This window comes from Mus musculus, chromosome 8 (genome assembly GCF_000001635.26).
Source record: "Mus musculus strain C57BL/6J chromosome 8, GRCm38.p6 C57BL/6J".
Lineage (NCBI taxonomy): Eukaryota > Metazoa > Chordata > Mammalia > Rodentia > Muridae > Mus > Mus musculus.
Window position 1 is genome coordinate 109,592,060 of NC_000074.6, and position 23,712 is coordinate 109,615,771.

Sequence of the window (23,712 nt, forward strand, 5' to 3'; positions counted from 1 at the left end):
GATGTCACCACCAGTGATCCGCTGAGCTCTCCAGATTAGATACCCAGACTGCTACACAGCCTGACCACCTCCTCCAACTTTTCTATGTGGCTGGCACGTTCTCCTGTTCAGGTCTTCACAGGCAACTGGACAAAGAAGTACTGGGCACAGAACCCATCTCAGAAGCAGATTACCATGGAGATCAATGGCTGAGCCAGCTGACTCTCTTCAAGTGTGACTTGGGAGCCTGGACGAGGGTGTCCACTGCAGCTCTAGGAGACATCGAATACTGGAAATTATCAAGCGATCACAGAAGAGCACTGGCTGCGTACATCTTACTGGCAGACAGCCAGACTCACAGGAGGCAACATCGCCATCTGACAACAGCAAAGGCACTACAGACCATCCTGTCACTGGATGAAAGGCTGAACAACTCTAAGCACAGACTACCCACAGCACAGTGGACACATCTGTGGATGCTTCTGTGCACTGGGGACATTCTGCAAATGGAGATCATTTCTGCAGAGTGAGGTTTGAGTAAAAGAGGAACTTGGACAAATTTGAGAATACTGTGTTTTAATCTTCGAAAATAATGCATCATGTGCCGGCAAGTTTTTAAGTCAACTTGACACAGGCTAGAATTATCAGCTGAGGGACCCTCGTTGAGCAAAATCCCCCAACAGATTGACCTGTGGGTAAGCCTGCGATGCACTTTCTTGACTAATGATTGATATGGGAGGGCCCTGATCACTGTGGTTGGTGCTGCCCTTGGGCAAGTTGTCTTGGATCTGAGCGAGCCACAAGCAAGCAAGCAAGTGGACAGCACTCCTCCATGGATGGCCTCTGCATCAACCCCTGTCCTGCTCGAGACCCTGCCCTGACTCCTCTTAGTGATGGAGTGGACCCAGAACTCTGAGATCAAATAAACCCTGTCCTCCCAAGGTGCTTCTGGTAACAGGGTTTTATCACAGCAGTAAAAAACCCTAACTGAGACAGTGATTTGGGGGCTGGAGAGCTGGCTCAGTGGTTAAGAGCACTGACTGCTCTTCCAGAGGTCCTGAGTTCAATTCCCAGCAACCACATGGTGGCTCACAACCATCTGTAATAGGATCTGATGCCTTCATCTGGTGTGTCTGAAGATAGCTTCAGTGTATCCATAGAAATAAAATAAATAAATTAAAAAAAAAGACACAGTGACTCTGAAATGTAAGCAGTAAAGTGTGTTTGAGAAGCGTGCCAAGGCACTCATGGGGAAAGCCGTGTTGACATTGTCTTTGAGAGGCTTCAGCCAGTTGCTGGGCGTGGTGGCACATGCTGCAGTAAGCTCCAGGTCAGCCTGGTCTACAAAGCAAGTTCCAGGACGGCCAAGGTTGTTACACAAAGAAACCCTGTCTTGAAAGAAAAAAAAATGTTTAAGCAATAACAATATATTCTAGCATTGTTCTATGCATATGTGTTTATTTGCAGAGAAAGAAAGGGATAAAAGCCACTTGACAAACAGTGACCCCTGGTGGATCAGAATGAAAGACACACATCCCTGCAACTTTTGAGTACATTTGAAATAGTCTCAAAGTCAGAAATGTAAAATAAGCCAAGGTCAGCTGAAAGGTAGAGTCCTGGGGAGCCCCCTACAGACCAAGAGTGGAGGCTCAGGGCTTCAGAATCCGGGCAGAGACTCGGCCCCCAAGAAGGGATGGGATTTAAAACAGGGTTAAATGGCTTTATTTTCTCCATGATTTTTCCTCCCAAGAAGCCAATGTCTTTATGATCCTGAGCCATCCCAGGACTCAGATCTAGAGATTTAGGATTCAATTAATCATTTAATCAGTGAAATTTAGATCTAGAGACAGTGGGATTTATGATCTCCTCAGGTGATTAGAGAATTCCTTCACCGGCTAGTGATGCCCACGACTGGCTTGTGCAGTCCATCGAGGCCACAGTTCAAGGGACATGCTTTGAGACAGCTCTCCCTCTCAGGACTCAGTCACGCAGCTTGAGTTGGTAGGCGCCTTTTGGGTGGGGCTTCAGGCTGGTACCGTCACCTGCGGTGATCTACTCCAATGGCGTCTGTCACTGTGTTAAAACCCCGTTCTCTGGAAAGAGAAGCAGCAGCCTGTTACTGCAAGGAGCCCATGCTCCCCATGAGCACACTGCTTACTACACTGTCCCACACCCAACGCGCCCTGGGACCTCTACTCTCCCCTCACCCAGGCAGCTGCACAAACGTCCACACAGGCCTTCTGTGCAGGAAGGGAGGTAACTTTATATCCTGCAGCTCCCAGACACTGAGTCGATGTAAATTCATTACCTGCTTTGTTCTGCTAGGACTCCTCCATCCCCCGGGACCCGAGAAAGTGGCAAGCCTTGCCTGGTAACCAGGACTGCCTCAGACTCATTCTGAATTCTCTAGGCACTGTCGGTCCTTGGTCAAAGGTGCAGCAAAGAAAATCTTCCCACCCTGCCATCAGTGTTTCCCTCCAGCCCTTTGGGGGATGCACAACAGACTGACGACAAGTGTCACTTTCTAATTTAACCTCTCTGACTAACGTCCCCGTCTCAAGCTGCATCCAGCCCCACTCACTTTAGAAGGGCCTCCAGCTCACGCTTGACCCTGGCCACGACTGGTGGCCCCAAGAAGGTGAGGGCCGTGTACAGCTGCACCAGGGAGGCCCCTGCCTGGATCTTCTCCAAGGCATCCTGTCCGCTGCTCACACCACCAACCCCGATGATGGGAATCGTGCCTGCAGAGAGCACACAGCAACACCAGGAAGGAAGGTGTAATGACCCAGGTCTCCGTCGGGCCTCAGCCCCCAGGCCCAGCAAACACAGAGGACCCGGGAAGAACCGGGGCTCCACACATATCTGAAGCCGCCTTGCCTTGGGTGAGGGCGTACATCTCCCGGATCGTCTGGGTCGACAGATCTCGGAGTGGCTTCCCACTCAGTCCCCCTGTCTCAGAGCGCAGAGCACCCTGGAGGCCAACAGGGCGACTCACTGTGGTATTTGTGATGATCAGTCCGTCGATGCCCAGCTACAGTGTGAGACAGAGAAATAGCCTTAAGGCATGGACCTGAGAGCCTCAAGGAAACCAAGACTCTCACAGGCCTCACCTACATCTTGACCGGAGAAGCTACCAGAACAAACTGTCTTACACTGAGCCCATCACAGTGCCTAAGCACGGTTGGTCCCTTAGAGCAAGCAGTCTGGGAGAATCAATCGTATCTGAGGCCCTCAGGCAGTAGGAAGAAGAACCAGGATTTAAGTCCACGTCTGCTGGGCCCATATGTTCCCACTTCCCTCCCTAGTCAGAGGCCTGGTGCTCAGACTCACAGGGGAAGGGCTCAGACAAAGTTCCAGACCCAGCTGAGACTGGCAGGAAGGCTAGCACATCCTTTCTGCGTGACTGTACATCAGGAACAAGAAACAGACTCATCAAACATGTCTTCAAACTCACTGTTTGCCACCAAATGAACTATACAATGACAGACAGACAGACAGACAGCCTTCCACATCACAGAAAGGAAGTCACCAACCAGGACACTCCGGGTTATCCCAGCAGGCAATAGACAATGAAAGCCGCCCCTGTCCTGCCCCACCCTGACTCAAACCTCTCTGGCCACGCTGGCAATGTCCTCCTTGTCCTGGGCCGTGAGGTCAGGGGCAATCTTCACCAGCACCGCTGGCTTCTGAGGTCCCTTCAAGGCGTCCCTCTCCTGCAGCACCTAGGTTGACAAGGCAGAGATAGGGACCTCAGAGCACAGCCCAGCAGTGCAGATCAGTGTTTTACATACAATCAACTAAGGCACCAAGGAGAGTTGTGCCTGCTAACCTGTGGTTTTATAGCAGCTAACTGCCTACTGCCTAGGACTGGGGATGTGAGAGATCGGAGAGTGCTTGGGGAAGGTGTGGAGAACAGCTTCTCCTTAGTGGTCCTGAAAAGGTATGAGGAGGCTAGGCTGGCAAAGGAACATGCAGTGGTGTAATGACACACCTTGGACAGCAGGCGGCGCAGCTCAGTCTTTCCCTGTAGGCTCCTCAGGCCAGCAGTGTTGGGACTGGACACGTTAACCACCAGGTAGTCGGCCAAGGGGCCCAGGATGCGAACACCCTCTACATAGTCTGCAGCAGCATCCACCGAAGTCTTATTCTTCCCCAGGTTTATTCCCAGAGGCAGCCCATCTGTAAATACCAAGTTCGTCCTCAAGGTTTACCAGGAAAAACTTTAAGTACAGGTTGGAAGTCCCCAAATCGGAACCTTCTTGAACCAGATGACAGAGATGGCGAACCAGATGACAGAGATGGCGAACCAGATGACAGAGATGGCGAACCAGATGACAGAGATGGCGAACCAGATGACAGAGATGGCGAACCACTCACGCCGGGTGCAGCTAGCTGCCTGATGACCAAGAACTAGCTTATCATCCCTGTGTGGTTATCAAGTGTTCGAGCACACTGAGCCTTTCCTCTTTTGAAATTTAAATGGAGAAATTAGAAGGCCTAAACACTAGCAACAACAGAAGAACTATAGGAAACTAGGCATAGTGGGCACTTGTAATCTCAGTTCTTAGGGGTTACAGTCGAGAAAATCAGGAGTTCAAGGCCATCCTCAGCAAGATAAAGAGAGTTCAAAGCCAACGAGGGATACATGAGACCCAGACTCAAACAAGCACACAAACAAACAAACAAACAAACGCAGGGCCTCGGAGATAACATCTGGTGTTGGAGCACATGCTTAGTTTACACGAGGCCCCTAACAACAGGCCCCCAAACCAAAGAGTAGCTTCAGAAACTCAGTGAGGCCCCTTTCCCAGCAGATCACACAGGTCTCCTCCAGGCTCCCTCCACCACGCCATCCCTTCAGCTCCAGAAGGCACTGGAAACCCTCCAGCCCCACTGGTCAGGGGATCAGGTAGGCGATCTTCACTCTCCCTCCTGTCCTCCAATCCCAAGCCCCCAGTGTTATCCCCAGCTGTGGCCTTCCTTCCTCTCTGTCCCCACCCCCACATGGACCCCAGGTGCCCACCCAGCTCTCCGCCCTCCTGTGGACCCTCTCAGCACCACCACTTTCTAGGTCAAGCTCACTCCTCAGTGTCTGCTCCCAACAGCTAGAAACACCCTACCCAGGACGACCAGCGGCCACACTGGCAGGATCTCAGAAGCATCCACAACCAGGCAATCCACAGCCACCACACTCTCCTCAGAGGGGCAACAGAAACCAGGGAATGGAAGACTAACCCAACAGGCAAGAGCAGAGATTAGCACCTGGTATTATAATCCCCCCAAACCCAGATGCCTAGATGGCAGCATAAAAACACAGTAACAGCCAGGATGTCATGTCTCCTCTACAGCCCCGCAAACATACCACACTAGGCCCTGAGAAACACAATATAGGGGAACTCGAGACAAGGGTATCAGAATAGCTATTCGGAATATGCTCAGGTCCTCATCGAGGATATGAATAAGCCCATTAATGAAATCTATAAAACATGAACAGGGCTGAAACGAAGAAAACAGCTCAAGACATGAAAGAGGAAATGGAGTCATGAAAGAAAACTCAAACCGAGGGAAAGTCAGAAATCCAAGCCTTAGGAACTGGAATAGAAACTTCAGAAGCGAGGCTCACCCATGTAATACAAGAGCTGGAAGAGAGAAGCAAGGCTCACCCGTGTAATACAAGAGCTGGAAGAGAGAAGCGAGGCTCACCCGTGTAATACAAGAGCTGGAAGAGAGAAGCGAGGCTCACCCGTGTAATACAAGAGCTGGAAGAGAGAAGCGAGGCTCACCCGTGTAATACAAGAGCTGGAAGAGAGAAGCGAGGCTCACCCGTGTAATACAAGAGCTGGAAGAGAGAAGCGAGGCTCACCCGTGTAATACAAGAGCTGGAAGAAAGACTCTCAAGCACTAAAGACCAGATAGGAGATAAGATACCTTTAGTCAAACAAATGTTAAATCTTAAAATAAAATAAAATACCAGGCACAAAAAAGCCAAGAAATCTGGGACACTATGAAAAGACCAAATCAATGAATAACAGGGCTAGCAAAAGGAGAAGAGACCCAGGTCAAAGGTGCAAAAAATATTCTCAACAAAATCATAGAAGAAAATTTACCTTGCCTGTCATGGTACAAGAAAGAAGCAGGTAGACTGGACCAGAAAATAAGTTCCATGCTACTCATAATAATCAAAAAACAAAATGTAAAGGAAAAAAAAAGAAAGAATAGCAAAAACTGTAAGAGAAAATGACTGAAAACATATAAAAGCAGATAGTCCTATTAGAATAACAACTGACTTTTCAATAGCGAGTCTAAAATCCAGAGGGGCCCGGGTGGGTGTTCTCTAAACTAAGAGAAGACAGATGTGAACCCAGACTTTTATACCCTGCAGAACTTTCAATTGCAATAGATGGAGAAAGAAAGGTGTTCCATGATAAAACCAAATTTAAGTCTATATACAAATCCAGCTCTATAGAAGAGTCTAGAAGGAAAACCTCAACCAGAAGAGGTTAACTACACCTGAGAAAAAAACACGAATAAACAATAACAGACCAGCAAACCAAAAGAAGGGGAGAACCCACACCACGCCAACAAAACAACAGAGGCAGCAAACGCTGACCATTGATACCTCTCAACATCAATGGCTTCAATTTCCTAATAAAGAGATACAGACTAACAGACCGAATTAAGAAGCAGGGTCGGGGGCTGGAGAGATGGATGGCTCAGCGGTTAAGAGCACTGACTGCTCTTCTGAAGGTCCTGAGTTCAAATCCCAGCAACCACATGGTGGCTCACAACCATCTGTAATGAGATCGGATGCTCTCTTCTGGTGTATCTGAAGACTGCAACAGTGTAAGAAGGGAAGGGAAGGGAAGGAAAGGAAAGAAGGGAAGGAAAGGAAAGGAAAGAAGGGAAGGGAAGGAAGAAAGGAAGGAAGAAGGACGTGGGATCCATCCTTCTGCTGCATCCAAGAAACATACTTTAAAATCGAGGCTAGACATCCCCTCAGAGTAAAAGTATGGAAAAAGATATTCCAAGCAGATGGACAAAGGAAGCAAGCAGGTGTAGACGTGACAAAATAGCATTCAAACTAAAATAAATAAATAGAATTCAAAATAAACTAAATCAAAGGAGGCAGGGAAGGACACTACATAGTCACCAAAGGAAAGGTCCTCCAGAACACTGCAGTTCCTGACACCTGTGCATCATACACAGGGGCGCCCAAGGTCATAAATCAAACACTGCTACAGCTTATATCACACACTGACCGACAGTGGGAGACGCTCTTGCCAAGAGGCAGATCAGCCAAACAAAACCTAACAGAAAAATGCTGGAGCTCACTGATACCATAAAACCCAATGGACCTAGCAATATCTACAGAGCATCTCATCTAAGCTCAGAAGAATACACCTTCCCTCATGGGACTTTCACTAAAACTGACCACGGACTTGACACAAAGCCAGTCTCTTAACAAGAAAACTGAAATAACCCCCTATATCCTATAACCACCCTAGATTAAAGCTGGATAGCAACATCAGAAAACAAAAGAAAGCCGACAAACCCATGGAATCCCAACAACTCTCCACTAAGTGAAGAATTTACTACTGAAGACAAAAATTTAAAGCATCTTAGAATTGAGTGAAAAAATACAACATAGTCAAACTTATAGGACACAATGCAGGGGGGTCTAAGAAGCACAAAGTGCCTACATTTAAAAAAAAAAAAAAGGAGCTCTCATACTTAACAGCACACCTGAAAGCTCTAGAACAAAAAGAAGAAATCAAACTCAGGGCTGAAGTCAATGAAATAGAAACAAACAAAAACAATACAAAGAATCAGTGAGACAAAGAGTTGTTTCATTGAGAAAAATCACAGGACTGACAAACCTTTATCCAAACTAACTAAAAGAGAGAGAATATCCAAATTAACAAAATTGAGATGAAGGGGGGGCAGATACCTTCCCACAGCCCTTCACCTTCTTGGTCATCATCTTCAAAGTACGATTTGTGTAACTTATTTCCTAAGTGGGCTGGGCAAGGGATTCGACTAAACTATGCTGAACAAGGTCTTGACGTTTCTCAAGTCTAGCATCCAGCAAGCCGAGATCACATGTAGCTTGAGCATGAGTGAACTGGATTGAGATAAGCGGACCTTTCACTAGTGGTCACCTGTCCATACTGACAGGATGCTGAACTACTCTTCACAGAGCACCGTGTCTTCTATTGACCTCTGTCCTATTCCTAGGCATGGTATTAGCAAAGGGCTTCTAGAGGCTGCTAGCTGCCAGCAACGGGCAGGGCACAGGCATAGGACTTGGCCTCACTCCAGTGAATGTGAGGGTACTGACTGAGAGTGAAGGGTGGACGTGGGGAAATGGGCTGTAAAGCTAGCACACACAGCACTGCAGGCATACACAGCACTGCGGGCACACACAGCACTGCGGGCACACACAGCACTGTGGGCACACACAGCACTGCGGGCACACACAGCACTGCGGGCACACACAGCACTGCGGGCACACACAGCACTGCGGGCACACACAGCACTGCGGGTATTAAAAAGAAGAAACAAGGCAGGAGGCAGAAAAGGACAAACCACGAACATCATGTTAAGACTTTCAAGGCTCTGCAGAGCTGGCAGGATCTGGTTCTATCAAAGCCAGGGGGGTTTAAACACTGTCATTTCCTGTAACCCCCACCTGAACCTGCCAAACGCTTCAGCCCCTTCTCCCTTAGCTTCTCAAATAACTGCAGAGGTCCTCGGCTTCCTCATCATGTTACAAGGACATCAGATGATACTAAGATCTCCTGAAAGATATTCCAGAGGCAAAGGAGAAAAGTCTCTGTGGATTTGAGAAGACACTAGGGGAGCCATGGGCAGGCTGCCGCCACCCAGGAATTCCACCTCAGAATGCACCTCAGGGAACAAAGCAGACCACAGAGAACAGACTGGAGCATCCCTGTGAAAAGCCATCGAAAGTGAAGGCTGTTTGGAAAGTGAGTCCAGAGGATGTCCGGAGAGTGACAACCCTACTTCCTACTTTAGCTCTCCCTGAATACACACTGTTAACGCAGCAGACCAAAGGACATCATGGTAGAATGTGGGAAGGTGGCACTTAGGTCCTGCTCCCATCTTAGCTCACACATGCTCTCTGCTCACCTCCAACCTCCCAAGTTAGGACACAACCTGGTTTCTGCTGAATTGTGACATTCACCTTTGAGGCTGTGGTGGAAGTTGGACAATTCCCGAATGGGAGAAGGCTGCGTTGCTTTGTGTGGTCTTTTTTTTTTTTTTTTTTTCTCTCCCTATGGCCGAATCATGTGCCCTTCCCATGGTTTCTCCATGTTTCTTTCAAATAGAGGAAGAAAGACCCTCCCCAGCCCCTGACTTTACCTGTGGTGAGCTGGGTCTGCTTCTGCTGTCTGGCCCGTAGCCTGTGTTCCACCGCTGAGAGCCCGTGGCTGTTGAATCCATACCTGGTGCACATAAACCCAGTGGAAGGGCGGGGTTAGAGGGTGACAATGTAGAAAAGGTGAGGAGACCACCCCATGCCGTCACCTCTGGTTATTCCTCATTGTCAACTGGATATGATTTAGAATCACCATGGAAACACACCTGGTGTGTCTGCAACTGTCTCCAGAAGGTTTAATGATGCAGGAAGGCCCACCATGAACGTGGGCACCACCATCCCACGGGCTCACGTCCCAAACTGAGGAAGGAGAGAGTGACTCAGGAACCAGCGCTTTTCATAAAGCAACCCGCTGCCTGGGCTCCTGCCTCTGGGACGGCTTGTACCCTCAGACTGTGAGTCACAGAAGCCCTCCCTTCCTTAAGCTGCTTTCTACTGATGTTTTGTCCCAGCAATGAGACTGATAACTAATGGGGTCTGGACACATCACTTTATTGCTTACGGCCAGAAAACAGCATAGATGGTGGTGTGAAGATCTGCTGACGTAGTAAATACTCACCCATCCCCTCAGCATGCCCAAACCAAACACATATCACATACGTGAGCAAGAAGGTAAAGTGTACAAGGGCCAGAGAACTCAGGCGCCTATCCCTCGACACTCCCTGTCCCACAAGACTCTACTGAGTACCACTATCCTGAGACCAGAAGTCACCTGTAACGGCCAATCAGAAACACATGTATGTTGCCTGACCATTCCCAAAGACATCGGTCCCTGCCTGTAATGCAACAGAAAGATCGGTGACTTGTACGGAAGTTTCTGGAAACAAGTAGGAAGCACAGCCACACGACAGCCAAAGCCCCACAAGGAGTCTCTCTAAAAATCCCTTAGCAAAGGGTAGAAAGGCCTTCCTTCCCTCTGTGCTTTTACTGAGTGCACAGAGCAAAGGCAAGGCTTTATCCAGCTAGCAGGACTCCTCCTTCTAAGAGCAGCCATACACTTTTAACACTACAACCTTGTTCATTGAAAGCCAGGGTGACCTGTGCAGTACCAGGGCTGCTGACAGCATGTGCCCGCCAGCCCAGGGAGGGCCAGAAGCCGAAAGAAAGAAGAAAGAAAAACAGGAGAATTGTTAGCCAATGATTTTTGCATTGGCAGCATGTTAAAATGACTTTAGAACAAATTGTTTATAATTAAATTGTAATGATTATAAATATATTACCGAGTTCGCTTCCTTTTCCAGTTTTTAATGTAGTCATTAGATTATTTTAAATTATACGTGCAATCATTATATTTCTATAGGCCAGCACCAGAGAAAGTCAATGGAGCAATAGTGTTTTAAACACACACTGTAAAAGTCTGCTGGCCCTCATCTCCCCAGGCCGTTCTCCATGAGCAGCGCCAACCCTCAGAGCACCTGGGCAAACCATCATCTCTGTTTCCCACAGTTGGGCTGAGATCTCTGCCTGGTACACAGCAGGGCCGGCTGATCCTCTTAGTCCACTCTACCTACCTCTTTAGTTCCTTGCTTTTTCCTAACTCCTGAATATTCAGTGACAGAATACCCACCTAGCACAGGCATTCCCAACCTGTGGGTCACAACCTCTTCCACAGGGGTTCCATAACTGCCTATCAGATATTCACATTCATAACAGTAGCAAAACTACAGTTATGAAATAGCAATGAAAGATAACTTTATGGTTGGGGGAGAGGGGTCACCAGAACACGAGGAACTGTATTAGAGGGTCGCAGCATTAGGAAGGGTGAGAACCACTGCTATGTCATATGAGAAAAACACAAGGCAGGTCTTCCATCAGAGATCCCAGCAGAGGAGAAGATAGCTCTGTGACGCTAAGCCCCACCTACCTGTTAATAACAGCTTGGTCCTCAGGGAGACGGAATACTCGGGGCCTGGGGTTTCCTTCCTGAGGCTGGGGAGTCACACTTCCCACCTCAACAAAACCAAAGCCCAGCTTATAGAGTCCGTCCACAGCTTCCCCGTGCTTGTCAAATCCTGCAGCAATCCCTACTGGATTTCGGAATTTATGGCCCAGGACTCTCACTTCCTGAGAAGGAGACAAAGTCAGAAATACACAAGGCTACACCAAGTGGTCTCACAGCAGGGTTCCCGGCATCCTATATCAGAATCCCCCTGGAGCTTGCTAAGCATCTCTGGTCCCCCAGAATAAGGATCTTCTAGGGGAAGGACACTCTGAGGGGTTCTGCAGGTGTTCTGGTGCCTGCTGGAGTCTAACACCATGTGGTCTCGAGGCTGGGGGAGAGGCAGGGTCCCACAACAAGTAAACAGGAGACAGGAGCTATCTTGTACGATTGCAGGGCAGCTTATCTGCTCAACCTGGGCAGGAGAAGGGGTCGTTGGTGACAGCCTTTGGGTTATGCCACTCTGACACCAATGAGTACCATGCAGCAAAGCCTATAACCAGCCTATCACATAAGCCCCAGTTGACCCTTCCTCCACAACTGCCAAAAAGCCAGCCCATGGGCACCATAGAGAGTTGGAGAGAAGACATCAGCAGACACTGGTGCTGGCTGCAGTGAGCTCTTAAAGGTGAGGGAATTGTTTCCAGGGGAGAAGCCACACCGCCCTGAAAGCAGGAGATGAGAAAAACCCACAAGGAAAAGTAAGTGTGCACACAGCACAGCAGAACCTTGAGGCAGGAGGTGCCGCTGTAACGGGCCCTCCTTGAGGGTAGTTGTCCTCAACCCTGGCCTGGGTGTCGTCAAGCCTCTCTGAGACCAGAAGGCTGGGGCAGCCAAGCGTCTCAAAAGCCCCTGCATCTTCCCAGGAGAGTCTACTCTCAAAAGAGAACTGAGGAGTTAGGGAGAAGCAAGGGACTAAAGAGGTAGGTAGAGTGGGCTAAGAGCGTCAGCCAGCCCTGCTGTGGAGGTGTAAGGCCTCTGGGAATAGAGTGGGACATACCATATGGTCCCAGTCACTCACTCGGGAAGTGAGGCTCAGAAATCATTTGAGCCCACAAGTTTGAGCCCAACCTGGACAACGTGAACCCATCTCAAAAGAAAAAAGGTGGCTGTATTGGCTAGTTTTGTGTCAACTTGGCACAGGTGGAGTTATCACAGAGAAAGGAGCTTCAGTTAAGGAAATGCCTCCATGAGATACAACTGTCAGGTATTTTCTCAATTAGTGATCAAGGGGGAAAGGCCCCTTGTGGGTGGTGCCATCTCTGGGCTGGTAGTCTTGGTTCTATAAGAGAGCAGGCTGAGCAAGCCAGGGGAAGCAAGCCAGTAAAGAACATCCCTCCATGGCCTCTGCATCAGCTCCTGCTCCCTGACCTGCTTGAGTTCCAGTCCTGACTTCTTTCAGTGATGATGTAAGCTGAATAAACCCTTTCCTCCCCAACTTGCTTCTTTCTTGGTCATGATGTTTTGTCCAGGGATAGAAACCCTGACTAAGACAGTGGCATTCAGAGAAACTGTGGAAGAGGCACACTGGCTCTGTCACAGCCTGTCACCCAGGCCTGTCCTCGCCTCCTTCTGGCTCCCCTTCACCCTGGTTCCAAGGCTGTCAAACACTCAGTTTGAGGTGAGGAAGGCTTTAAGAGAGAAATGGTCTTTCTGATCCTACAAAATCCCCTTTAGTGTTTGAGGTAAAACTGTGCAGCTGCAGGAGACTGTCTGCTGAGAAGAACCCTCAGGGATGGAAAGGAAATGTATGTAGCAAAGGGCCCTAGATTCTCAACAGTGACACTTTACCCAGAGAGGCCTGCCGGGCATTTTGCTGGGTTCCCGAGTTCAAATCACTGCTGTTAGCTGGGCGTGGTGGCGCACGCCTTTAATCCCAGCACTCGGGAGGCAGACGCAGGTGGATTTCTGAGTTTGAGGCCAGCCTGGTCTACAAAGTGAGTTCTAGGACAGCCAGGGCTATACAGAGAAACCCTGTCTCGGAAAAAAAAAAAAAAAAAACAGAAAAAGAAAAAAGAAAAAACCAAATCAGTGCCGTCTCCCATTTGGTAAGAAGTCCCTTAGAACTGCCAAGTGAATATGAGCAGCAGACGTTGGGAGGTGTGTGCTTTCCCTGAAGTCCCCTGCAGTAACCCGACCACACTGCAGCAATGGTTCCAGGTGGGCCAGAGGAATGAGCTGGCGCTGAATGTGGCTGGGGCAGGTGGTTGCCTAAGACTTAAGTCCTCAACCCCCGAGAATGACACAACATCCAGGGCCTGACTCCGACCCATCAGGTCAGGTTCTAGCACCCTCCCTACCAAGCCTTCACATCCACCTAGACAGATGACATAATATCTACAAGTGACAGCCCTTCCCTACCAACACTGTCCCCCTGCACCTATTAGCTGTTTAATGACTCCAGAAGATGTCCCTGCTCAGGCCCAGGATCTCAGCAAGGCAGGATAGTGGCCAAGGTTGGACACTGCAGTTAGACTCCATGGGTTTGAATCCCGGTTCTGCCACATACTAGCTATGTGACTTTGGGCAAGTCACTTACTTAGTCTGTACAATGGTTTTCCTGATCTGTAAATAAAGACAAGAATAGGACCTATCTCAAAGAATAGTTGTGAGGACTAAAGACCTATACCTAAGTGCTGTTCTGCATGTTCAGGGTGTAACACATAATAAAAGATGCTTTCTCACTCTGGGCTCCAGATCCCAGCTGCTTGTGAACCTGTAGCTCTGGTTTTCAAAAGCACAGCTGCAGCAGAGATGTTATACAAGTGCTGAAGTGTGTGACCTCCCCCGGGCACCTAAATGTAACACAGGGTGATCCAGGGGCACCTACCAGCATGTTGGAGTCCTGAAACGTAGCTCGAGGAAGGAGCCCCAGGGAGATGACTCGAACAGCTAGCCGGTGCGCCGACTCTGGATCAAGCAGTCTCTGCAGAGCCGGCATCAGGTACTCGGCGTAGAAATGGTCGTCCCCCGTGGCTGTCAGGTAAGAGGTGAAGAGAAGTCCTCCACCCCCAAGGATGATGGCTGCATCCAGGGCCCGCTTCTAGTGGGGGAAAAGAAAGGACCCATGGGAGCCCCCATCAGGATGGAACGCAGCACCCTTCCTGGCCCTTCACACCTACGAAGAGGACATAACATCTACACGAAGTGAAAGCCCTTCTCTGCTTACACTGACCCCTTCATTTCCTGCCCACACACACACCAGTCTTTGTAGAGGCTGTATCTATTTATTCAAGGGATCTGCCAGGGGATTTTCAAGGCAGGCAGTACTGCTCCCTAGAGGCCGTATGAGAAAAATTTAGTTAATGAAGGAAAAATACTAATAGACTAGGTGTAGAAAAATCAGCCCTGTCAGTATTCTTCCTTGCTTAAAACCAACACACTAATTTCCCTGTATACTGTATGATGTTTAAACTTTGCTACTGATATTTATGTAGGTTTTAACAAAAGCTTCCTATCTGAGCCAAGGGACAAGCTATATATAGTTCATCTCAAACACCAACTACCTCCCACAGGATTTTACATATACATGAATACTTTCCAGGAACACTGGCACCTTGTAATTGAGGAACACAGCTTACACAACAGTACCAAGAATAAGTCGTCATCCCTACAGCCTCACCAGAGAGTATGATGCTCTGCTTGTAAACCAGGGCACACCTGTGGCAATCATTTCTAAGGAGAGGCTTAAACATTTGACCATCTATAGGGGTGAGTGGTGCTCTGACTTCTACATACTAAAACGCATGTTTTCATTTCTCCTTCATACTGTGGTAAGAACATGGTGTTTGTTTACACTTTAAAATTATACCTAGAAAGGTTACCAGCATAAAATGTCATATGAGTATAATATAAAAGTGGTTACAATATAAACATAGCTTAAGTCTTGTTGGGCAGAGAACCACAACCCAGTCAAAAGTGCTTCCCTATGCTTTTCGATAACTATCACTGCCAGATGCTATGTGGCTAATGCACTCATTCGATCCTTCACCAAAGGCAAGCAAACCTGTTCTTCAGGAGAGTGTAACCCAAGAGACAAACTAATGGCCACATAAACATAGAGCCATGACAAGTGACATGAAGGGATAAATCATGGAAGGATCTTGAGGAAGCGAGTAAAAGCTGACTTTCAAAGGTTAGACACAAGCTAAAGAGGAGATAGCAGCTGGAGAAGAGATCTCTAGGTGGATGAGGCCAATGAGAGGGGCCAAGGCATGGGGGAGGGATAGACGGCTGCTTGGAACTAAAAGGAAAACACTGCTTTAAATGAAACAGGAGAAAAGAAGAGAGGCGTCAGCCAACATTTGGCTAACAGATTTGGTTTAAGTGCACGTGCTGCTCTGCCAGAGGAACTGAGTTCGGTTCCAGCTCCCATGTCAGGCGGCTCACAACTGGAGCTCTAGAGGATCCAAAACCCTCTGGTCTCAGAGGGTATCTGCACTCACGTGTGCACACACGCACGTGCGCGCGCGCCTACACTTTTTTTTTTTTTTTTAATGGGATTTGTCCACTAAACAAGGAAGTAGCAGATATGATCAGATTTGCCTGCAACACAAACCAAGTATTCATTCTCCCTCCTCGGGGAGTTTGCAGAAATTCCTCAAGTCAAGCACCAGTATCTGTGCCCTTTTTCCAGACCAGGGTCACAACTAAGAACTCTTCACATGGAACTTCCATTCTGACCACACTTGATCCAAAAGGGTGGCCTTATGTCTTATTTCATCCCTCCTTGGAGCGTAGGCGATCGTGTCCTCACAAAGGCCCGATACTTGGATCAATTTAAAAAAAAAAAAAATGCCCGCGTATCTCTCAGGTTCAGCCTAGCCTCTGCCCACATACGCTTGCTTTTTGCATGCCCTTAGCTGTGCACGTGCAGGTCACACTTCAAGGGTCCCAGCCTTTCAGTTTCCCAGCCTCATCCCCCTCCCTGCCGGTTATCCACACCACGAATGAGCTTCCCCGCGCAGGACTCACTCTCAGCTGTCTCCACGCCATGCTCCTTCTGCCATTAAGCCCGCCTCTGCCTGCATCCCATTGGAGAATGTGGGCTCGGCTCCACCTATCTCCCAAGCCCCACCAGCCGGCCCGCCCCTAGACGTTGATTGGACAGCCGAACGCGTGCGCTCTGCCCGGAGTCAGGCTCCGTGGCGGGACGTGCCTACTTTCTGTCTTGTCGCTGTCGCGCCTCCTAAGGGACGCTGCTCTGAAGTCGCGCACCCTTCCTTCGGTGCAACCGTGAGGAGGAGGCTTCCGGAAGTCTCGAGTGGGGAGCAGACGCTTCCGAAATCTGCAGACCAACCCCAGCGCCCGGTAGTGCGCACTACCCTAATGCTTCCCTGTCCCTGGGAAGGAAACAAAGGGCGATGCAGCCCGAAGGTTCCGCACGGTTGTCTTTATGCCGGTGCTGCGGTATGGCTTTCATAGCCCCCTTTCTGAAACAGAAATCCTAAGAATTCTGTTTTATCAGGGCAGTGGTGGCGCCGGCCTTTAATCCCAGCGCTTGGCAGGCAAAGGCAAGCATATCTCTGTGAGTTTGAGGCCAGCCTGGTCTACAGAATGAGTTCCAGGAGAGCCTAGGCTACAACATGGAGAAACCCTGTCTCTACAGGGAGAAGGAAAAAAAAAGTACACTCATGCAAACACACAAAAATTTACCCACTGGTTTTAAAAGTAAACTCTGAGGTGTTGATAAGTAAATATGGTTTTATTTTTAAGATAATCTTATGGTGTAGGCCAGGTTTTTCTAAAAACCAATCCTGCCTCAGCACTCAAGTGCCTCTGTGCCAAGCGTTTACAGAGGCCAGAGGAGGGCATTGAATCCTCTGGAACGGTAGTTACAGATGATTGGACCCACGTACTCTGGCCCTTAACCTTATGTTTGTATCCTATTGTCCCCCTTCCCACTGGTCCCCTTCCTTTTCTGGAATAATACTTCCCCACTTTAGGTCATAATTTGGGTCAGGTTACAGGAGGCTGGAGAGATAGCTCAGCTGTTAGCACTTGATGTTCTTGGCGAGGACCCAAGTTCCGTTTCCAGCACCCACATCAGGTAGCTCACAACTGCCTGTAACTCCAGGACCACATTTCTTCTGGGGCACTGTACTGGTTTTCCCATACCAACAGGTAGATGTGTGTGTGTGTACACATAAATTCTAAAAATAAGTCCTTTTAAGGTCTGTATCCTGCATACAAGAAAAAAAGCATATTTAGCAGTCTGAGATTGGCTTGCTTCATGTAACATGATCTCCAGTCCCATACATTTTCCTGTAAATTACCTCATTTTATTCTTTCTAATGGTTGAATGTTGTTCCATACCATATATGTATCATATATATCATTATCTTGATCTGTTTGTCTGTTACTGCTTCCATAAACTGGCTGTTGTGAATATTGCTCCAAAAAACATAGATATACAGGTACCTCGGTCATATGCCAGCTTGGATTATTTAGGGACTATACCTAGAAGTGACGTATCTAGGAGTTTGGGTTAGTGATTGAATGTTTGTTTGTTTGTTTTAAATTTGTTGTTCTGTGTGTGAGAGAGTTCAGACAGCAGCCTGCTATGGCAGACATGTGTAGGCCAGTAAATAACTCTGGGGGGGGGTGGGGGCGGGGGCATGGTACATGTATAAAGATCAGGGTACAACTCGCAGGAATCAGTCCTGTCTTTGCATCATGTGCTTTCTGGGGACAGAACTCAGGCTGTCAGGTGTGGCAGCAAGCACCTTTGACCACTGAGCTGTCTCACTGCTTGAGGATGGGTTTGTTATATTGATTTTGAGTTTTGGTTTTGATTTGGGGTTTATCTGTGGCCTGGAACTCAGAAGTCTGCCTGCCTTTGGTTCCCTAATGTTGGGACCAAAGGTATATACCACCATGGTGTATTTATTTTGTATCGTGGTATTTTCCTGAAAGTTGGTATCGTCTATTAGAGTGTTCTGGTGGAATTCTCAATGTGTTTTAGGTATAGGCTCATATTGTCTACAAATAGGGATACTTAAGTTCTCTGTGTCCTGTTTGTAGCTCTTCTATTCCTTTATCTTGCCTCATTGCTCTCTAGAGAATAATCTCAGTGCTGTACTGAGTAAAACTGGGAAATGGGTGCCTTTACTCATTCCTCATTTTAGAGGAAATTCTTTCAGTGTTCCCATTTGGTACAGCATAGGGTATAAGTTTATCATAGACAGCCTTGGTTTGTGTGTGTGTTTATTCGTTGTCGTTAAGAAGTCACAGACGTTTCTGGAATCCCTTTCATTACCTTCTCCAGTGCTTCCACAGACCCAGGTCTGTGGTTGAGCCTCGTTTAGGTGCACTTGTCCTGTGAGGTCTTCACGGCTCCATTAGCACCAGCAGATGACATTGCTGGGTCTCTTCACCTTGGCTGGCAGTCATTTGCTCTAGAGATTGTATTATAGCCATGCCTTTCTGGTTAACAGGATCTCTCTGGTCAGTCTGGGAATTGTGATGAGTTTGTTTTTGTAAATGAGATGGTCTTTCACTCCTGGTTCAACTCAAATACATTGCTCATCTGGACCTTCTCCCTCTCAAGCTGTCTGTCCCTCTGTGGTGACATTTTTCCTCTTATCACTAACAACAATTATTTCATTCCTTCCCTAACTAGACCTTTGCAGAGTGTGGACTATAGTACGCCCTTCAATAGAATACTGCAATATTTTAAAACTAAGGGGATGTGTCCTCAGATTCTGATCTTTAGAGGGCTTACAGTGTTGGTGTCTTCTTCTGGAATGGGTTTCAAAACGCATAAAGGCACTAAGAGATGAGTACACACATAGCTCAGTGGCAGAGTCCATGCTCAGGGCCCCAAATTCAATTGCCACAATACACTCACCAAACACAGCGGAGAGAAACTAGGCATTGTCTGGGCTGCTTCGATGACCATCTCAACCCTGAAAGCTGCCAAGCGTTTGCGCACATCTATGGTACAAAAGAAGATAGCCAGCTGCACAGATCAGTGAAGGGCATGCAACAGGGGAGAACCAGTGGCGAGCTCTCTAAACAAAGGGTTTTTCAGCAAAGCAATGACCAAAAACAGGTTCTAAAACTGAAGCTTCTCCATGGCGTGATATACCGTGCATGCCACAGTCAAAGGAGGCTGCGTGGTCAGAGGCCAGAACCACGAAGATCTGCTGTTAGGTTCCGCCAAGCTTGAGGCTTTGTTGGTTTCTGGCATGGTTTGTGTTTAATTTGTGTTCCTTTCTCCATCACCTGTTTATCTGGCTTTTATGACTGCTTATATGGCTTGGAGCGAGCTTCAAGATACGGTTCACGTGTGGTTTTGGTTTCGTGCAGGTAAGAAACAGAATACAGCCATCCGGGCCAATCCTAGTGGCAGCAAACATGGAGGACACACAAGTCTAGAGGTTTATCGGCAATAGTCTTTATGTTCGTCTGCAGTAGAATCCTGCTGGGAGTGAGGTTCCTGCTGCATGAGTAGGTCTCAACGACCCTGTCACAAAATGAGTTTTCAGGGGTAACTCTGAGATGACAGACATGTTAATTTACATCACTACATATTAGCTAGTGTGTCCTGTAACTATGTTCTTTACACAATGTGTATTATAATGTGTATGTTCTTACATAATGTGTATTATAATATATGTTCTTTACATAATGTGTACTATAACAATACACATTACTGTTCAATTAAAGAGCTTCCTTGTAGAGCCAGAGCCTTTGGTATTTCCAGACATGAATGTATCCTATTTCAGTGGGGTTCATACTCCTAAGTTATCTTACCCACTCCTTCTCCTCCCTCTCCCTGGTTCCCTGAACTTCCCATAGTGTTTCCTCTACTGGTTCCAGGTTGCCTTTAAATTCTAGCCTCTACAGATGGGTGAAACCATGTGATAATTCTTCGTCTGCATCTGACTTATTTTTGCTTAACATGAAAACTTCCAGTTCCATCCATTTTTCTGACAAATGACATGATCACATTCTCTCTGGTCAAATAAACCCATACACACACACACACACACACACACACACACACACACATATATATATATACATATATACACACACACATATATACATATACACACACACACACACACACACACACACATATATATGCCCAGAGAAGAAAATATTCTCATTGAGTCCTGTAATTGATTTAAGTCAAAAGATTTAAACCAGGCAGTGGTGGTTCATGCCTTTAATCCCAGCACTTGGGAGGCAGAGGCAGGCAGATTTCTGAGTTTGAGCCTAGCCTGGTCTACAGTGTGAGTTCCAGGACAGCCAGGGCTACACAGAGAAACCCTGTCTCAAAAAAAAAGTTAAAAGATTTTATTTATTTTTATTTTATGTATACGGGTGTTTCGTCTGTCTGTATGTATGTATACCATGTACATGGCCTGGTACCTTCAAAGCCAGAAGAAGGCTGGATCCAGCATGTGGGTGCTGGGAATTGAACCTGGGTCCTCTGCAAGAACTAGTGCTACTAACCATGGAGCCATCTTTCCAGCCCCCTATGATTGAGTTTTTCAAATAAATACTCTCCTTGTCAGCCCAGTATTCTGGCAAAGGATTGTATCCAGGATGTATAAAGGGACTCCCAAAAAAAGTTATTAGGAGAATAAGTAATGCAGTCAATAAATGGCAAATGATCTGAGCTGACACTTCTCAGACAGCTGGTAAATATGGGGAGGGGAGATGCTACACACCCTGTGTTAGACTGAGTTGCCACAGAAATAAAAAAATAAACTGGCCTTCCCTGGGAACACTTTGTCCTTTTCTCAGCACAATGAAAGGTGATGGTCTCTCCGCAGGAACAAGGACCATGTACATGTGGAGTTGGGGTCTTGGGGGCAGAAGAGCCCAGTCCATCTGCAGGTCATTTCCCCTGTAGTCAGGAAGTGGTAGCTCCCAGCGGGTTTGTGTGGATCTCCTGATTAGGAGCTTCCATAGATGTCATCTGTCAATCAACTTTCCTGCCCAGAGCCTCTCAGCCCAGCTGCTGCTTAGACACCATTAACCCTTCATCCTCAGCCATCAGGAAAATACAACCCGAAGCTATGCTGGGAATCCATTTCACGTCACTCAGAATGGCCCTCATCAAAATCGGGGAAAGTTACCTTTATACACTGTTGGTGGGAGTGTAACCACGTGTAACCTGTAGCAAACAATAGGGAGGTTCCTAAAAAAACAAACTACAAGGATGCTATATGACTCTGCTATATGAAGACTAGGTGTATACCCACAGGGAATGAAGTCAGCACTCAGAAGAGAGCCTGTGTGTCCATATTAATACTCAGTACTGTTAACCATAGCCAAGCTACAGCAGTGGCTCAGGTGCCTGTAAACAGATGACAGATGAATAGATAAAAAAGAGGATATATATATATATATATATATATATATATATATATATGTGTGTGTGTGTGTGTGTGTGTGTGTGTGTGTGTGTATGTATATATGTGTGTGTGTATAGATAGATAGATAGATAGATAGATAGATAGACTTTTAATACCAACACTCAAGAGGCTGAGGCAAGTGGATCTCTCTGAGTTCAAGTCCAGCCTGGTCTACATAGTGAGTTCCAGGACAGCTAGGGATACATAGTGAGACCCTGTCTTGAAAATAACAACAACAAAAGAAAGTTTTCCTTTTCATAAAAAAGTATCCATTTTTCTGGACACATACCTCATTGCTAGGGTGCTTGTATAGAGTGCATAAGGTTCTGTGTTAGAGCCCATGCTTTAAGAACTAAGCTCGCCAAGTCTAGTAACACTGGTTTCGATATCCACCAACCTCTCCCTGCTTGCAGGTAGCTTTGGCGTCATAATGGGTCTTTATTTGCTAAAGATACATCTGGGCGTGTAGACACAGATGGAGACATTGGTGCCCCCGACTGTAAAGCCCCGTTTGCTATTCATTTGCAGCCGGTGAGAAATAGCTTCCCTAAACAAAACAAAACCTTTATCTCCTTGGCAGGTTGTTCCCAACCCACAAAAGAACAATACGGACGATTCTGACAAACTCACTGAGTCCTATTTAAAAGCCCAGGCAGCTGCCAAGCCTCCGTACATCTTCTCTCTTCTCACTCGAGCCTCCGTACATCTCTCTTCTCACTCGAGCCTCCGTACATCTTCTCTCTTCTCACTCGGCACAGAGAGAAAAATGCTCTTGCAGAGGCGGTCCTGGCTCTGGCTGTACATTAGAATCGGTGTCATTCTGGGTGATATTTTGGGACGTAAACCAAGCATCCGGGAGCAACATGGGGGAAACAGCTGCTATCAGCTTAACAGACTTTTCTGTGACTTCCAGGAAGCAGATAACTACTGCCACGCCCAGAGAGGACGCCTAGCCCACACGTGGAACCCCAAGCTTCGGGGTTTCCTAAAAAGCTTCCTGAATGAAGAAACAGTGTGGTGGGTCAGGGGAAACCTGACGCTGCCCGGATCGCATCCAGGGATAAATCAGACAGGTAGGGCTCTCGTGTTGAATGTTGAGGGGAAAAGCTTTCTTGGGCTGTGTTCTAGGGTGGAAGAAAGTCATCTTTGGCCTTTCCACTTTTTTTTTTTTTTTTTCAGATTACATTTTAAGGTATTGTTTTTTCCCTTTTTGAGATTTATTTATTTTACGTATGAGTGCTTTATCTGCACATCTACCTGCTTGCCAGAAGAGGGCATCAGATCGATTACAGATGGTTGTGAGTGTCCATGTGGTTGCTGAGAATTGAACTCGGGACCTCTGAAAGAGCAGCCAGTGCTTTTAACTTCTGAGCCATCTCTCCAGCCCCCTTTCAGCTTTTATAATCAGAAAAAGGGTTAGTTTGACCATCAATCTCTCTCCATACGCTTTCCACTTTTGTGTCTCGGCCAACATTTGTCTCCATAGCAATGGCAATGTACTTTTTCCCCCCCTGAGACAGGGTCTGTCTGTGTAGCCTTGGCTGTCCTGGAATGTGCTCTGTAGATCACGTTCCAGGCCTTGAACTCACAGAGATCCTCCTGCCTGTGCCTCCTGAGTGCTGGGATTAAAGGTGTGCACCATCATTGACCGGTGGCAATGAGCTTTTTGTCAGAGCCTGTCTAAAACTTAATTCCTGAGTCTTCATGTATGGTGTTATTTTGCTTTATTTGATTTGGGGTATCTGGAATTTTTGTTGTTTTGTTTTATATTGTGACAGTTTTGCTTTATAGTGCAAGATGTCCTGAAACTTGGTATTCAGCACAAACTGGTCTCAAACTCTCAATCCCCCCACCACGCACCCCCCCCTTAAGTGTTGAATGTTGAATGAAGAGGAAAGCCTTTTGAATGTTGGCTTTCCAGGTATACAAATAGTTGCTATTATACAAGATTCTAAAGAGAAAAAAACTCTTACAGTGACTTTCTTTGTTATCTTTGCCTCCAGATTTCCTAAAACAGAAGC

At 47.3% G+C, this 23,712-nt stretch overlaps 2 protein-coding genes across 19 annotated transcripts in view; one reads left to right on the forward strand and one right to left on the reverse strand.

Annotated features, from left to right (window-relative positions):
* Positions 1-1,184: 1,184 nt before the first annotated feature.
* Dhodh (dihydroorotate dehydrogenase) lies at positions 1,185-16,640 on the reverse strand. 2 transcript variants are annotated; one of them, NM_020046.3, is made up of 9 exons: positions 16,293-16,614; positions 14,149-14,361; positions 11,244-11,443; positions 9,364-9,446; positions 3,971-4,158; positions 3,588-3,701; positions 2,857-3,010; positions 2,561-2,720; positions 1,189-2,072 (listed from the first exon to the last, which is right to left on the reverse strand). In NM_020046.3, exons 1-9 carry the CDS (start codon positions 16,311-16,313, stop codon positions 2,018-2,020), a joined length of 1,188 nt encoding a protein of 395 aa, NP_064430.1. In that variant the 5' UTR covers positions 16,314-16,614; the 3' UTR covers positions 1,189-2,017. The 2 variants fall into 2 exon arrangements, 1 of the variants encoding a protein (NP_064430.1); XR_387762.4 differs by lacking the exon at positions 2,857-3,010 and having other exon boundaries at positions 1,185-2,072; positions 16,293-16,640.
* A 5,490-nt stretch (positions 16,641-22,130) lies between these two features.
* The window catches only part of Pkd1l3 (polycystic kidney disease 1 like 3), a 58,484-nt gene continuing 56,902 nt past the window's right edge, over positions 22,131-23,712 (forward strand). For 5 of the 17 annotated variants that reach the window (XR_003947281.1, XM_017312821.2, XM_017312823.2 and 2 more), the window contains exon 1: positions 22,343-22,764. Coding sequence is in view for 16 of the 17 variants with exons in the window: in XM_017312821.2 (XP_017168310.1) it covers positions 22,458-22,764 (307 nt within the window). In the remaining variant the exon portion in view is untranslated. Of the gene's footprint in view, positions 22,765-23,712 lie in introns of all 17 variants that reach the window. The other 12 variants (NM_001286454.2, NM_001039700.3, NM_181544.3 and 9 more) reach the window with 7 other exon arrangements.

Bases quoted from the DNA above. Each gene is read 5' to 3' on its own strand.
- Dhodh (NM_020046.3), bottom strand. From the start codon at position 16,313: ATGGCGTGGAGACAGCTGAGA. The intron at 3,702-3,970 runs GTGTGTCATTAC...TTGTCAACCTAG, and splicing joins TGCGCCGCCTGCTGTCCAAG to GTGCTGCAGGAGAGGGACGC. The intron at 3,011-3,587 runs GTTTGAGTCAGG...CTCACACTGTAG, and splicing joins TTGCCAGCGTGGCCAGAGAG to CTGGGCATCGACGGACTGAT.